This window comes from Limulus polyphemus, unplaced genomic scaffold (assembly GCF_000517525.1).
Source record: "Limulus polyphemus unplaced genomic scaffold, Limulus_polyphemus-2.1.2 Scaffold9695, whole genome shotgun sequence".
Classification (NCBI taxonomy): domain Eukaryota; kingdom Metazoa; phylum Arthropoda; class Merostomata; order Xiphosura; family Limulidae; genus Limulus; species Limulus polyphemus.
The window spans coordinates 1-1,080 of record NW_013675305.1 but is presented as its reverse complement, the minus strand read 5'-3'; the positions used below and the strand labels follow the sequence as shown (position 1 = coordinate 1,080).

Sequence of the window (1,080 nt, the reverse complement as noted above, 5' to 3'; positions counted from 1 at the left end):
AGTCTGGCTCACAGCAACCCCCACCCCCCAAATGAAAGAATAGACCATTCCAAGCTTTTACTTGTTGTAAAATGTTTAAACAACTATAGTCAATAAAACCAATGTTTAGATGTGCAAAGGTAAAGAAACTCTAGCAGTCAAGTAATAGCTGTAGTGTGAGATAAGGTAAGTATGTTTTGAAAGTGAGAGCTTGAGTCTGTTTAGCATTTTTTATACCTGTGATTTTGTAAATTGCAATATAATCTATTTAACTCGCATTTTAGACACAAACATTATGTCACACAGAAAACTCGTAGGACAAACGTTTCAAGCAACATTATTTTTCACTGGTCCAATCATTTTGACGAAAGATAATGCCAGTCAATGAAGTCTGTGTTTACACTGGCTCCTTTTTTGGCATTTCAATTGAAAAAATTATAGACACAGCTGAGCTTGCCATCTGCATAAGAAACTAATTCTGTTTTGCAATTTTATAAAATTTTAGTATGACCCCAAATTAACATATATAAATTTTGCCTAAAAATAACAGAGCATGTCAAGTTCTAAATTTAATGGGGAATGGCTTGAATCTTCTGTTTTTCCCACATAAATGTTCAAGTCTAAGGCTTAATCATCTAAGTATAAGTCTAAGGTTTAATCATCTTCTCGGCTATGTCATGAGGTTTCTTTGCCTTTGCTATTCGCATCGCTACATGATAGGAAGCTCCAAGCTTTCGTTTCTTCTCACATACGAAGCCAAGTTTGGGCAGTGTTCCTGCAGCCCTAAACCTAGCTCTCTTTGCCTCAAATGTAGCACGGTCATCAGATGCATGGGCAGGATGTGTATCTTCCAGATGCTGTTTCAATATTGAAGGTTTCAGTGACCCATTTCCAAGAACTTTTGAGCACAGCAGACACTGAGGCTTCTCCACACCATCCACAACAATGAAGTCAAAACCATATCGTACATATGAATCCAGGTATGTACGTTTCTTGGACATGACAAAATCTGAAAAGAAATAATTATGAATTAATATAGTGAATGTATAGGACCTTCTCCCATCCTACATTCTTAGCATTCTCTCTCTCTCTCTCTCTCAC

At 36.8% G+C, this 1,080-nt stretch overlaps 1 protein-coding gene across 1 annotated transcript; it reads right to left on the bottom strand.

Annotated features, from left to right (window-relative positions):
* Positions 1-626: 626 nt before the first annotated feature.
* LOC106476045 (protein ZBED8-like) lies at positions 627-988 on the bottom strand (the record flags this gene model as incomplete). The annotated part of the gene is made up of 1 exon (XM_013936714.1): positions 627-988. A coding segment is annotated over one exon (362 nt), but the record flags the coding sequence as incomplete, so codon positions are not given.
* Positions 989-1,080: the final 92 nt, after the last annotated feature.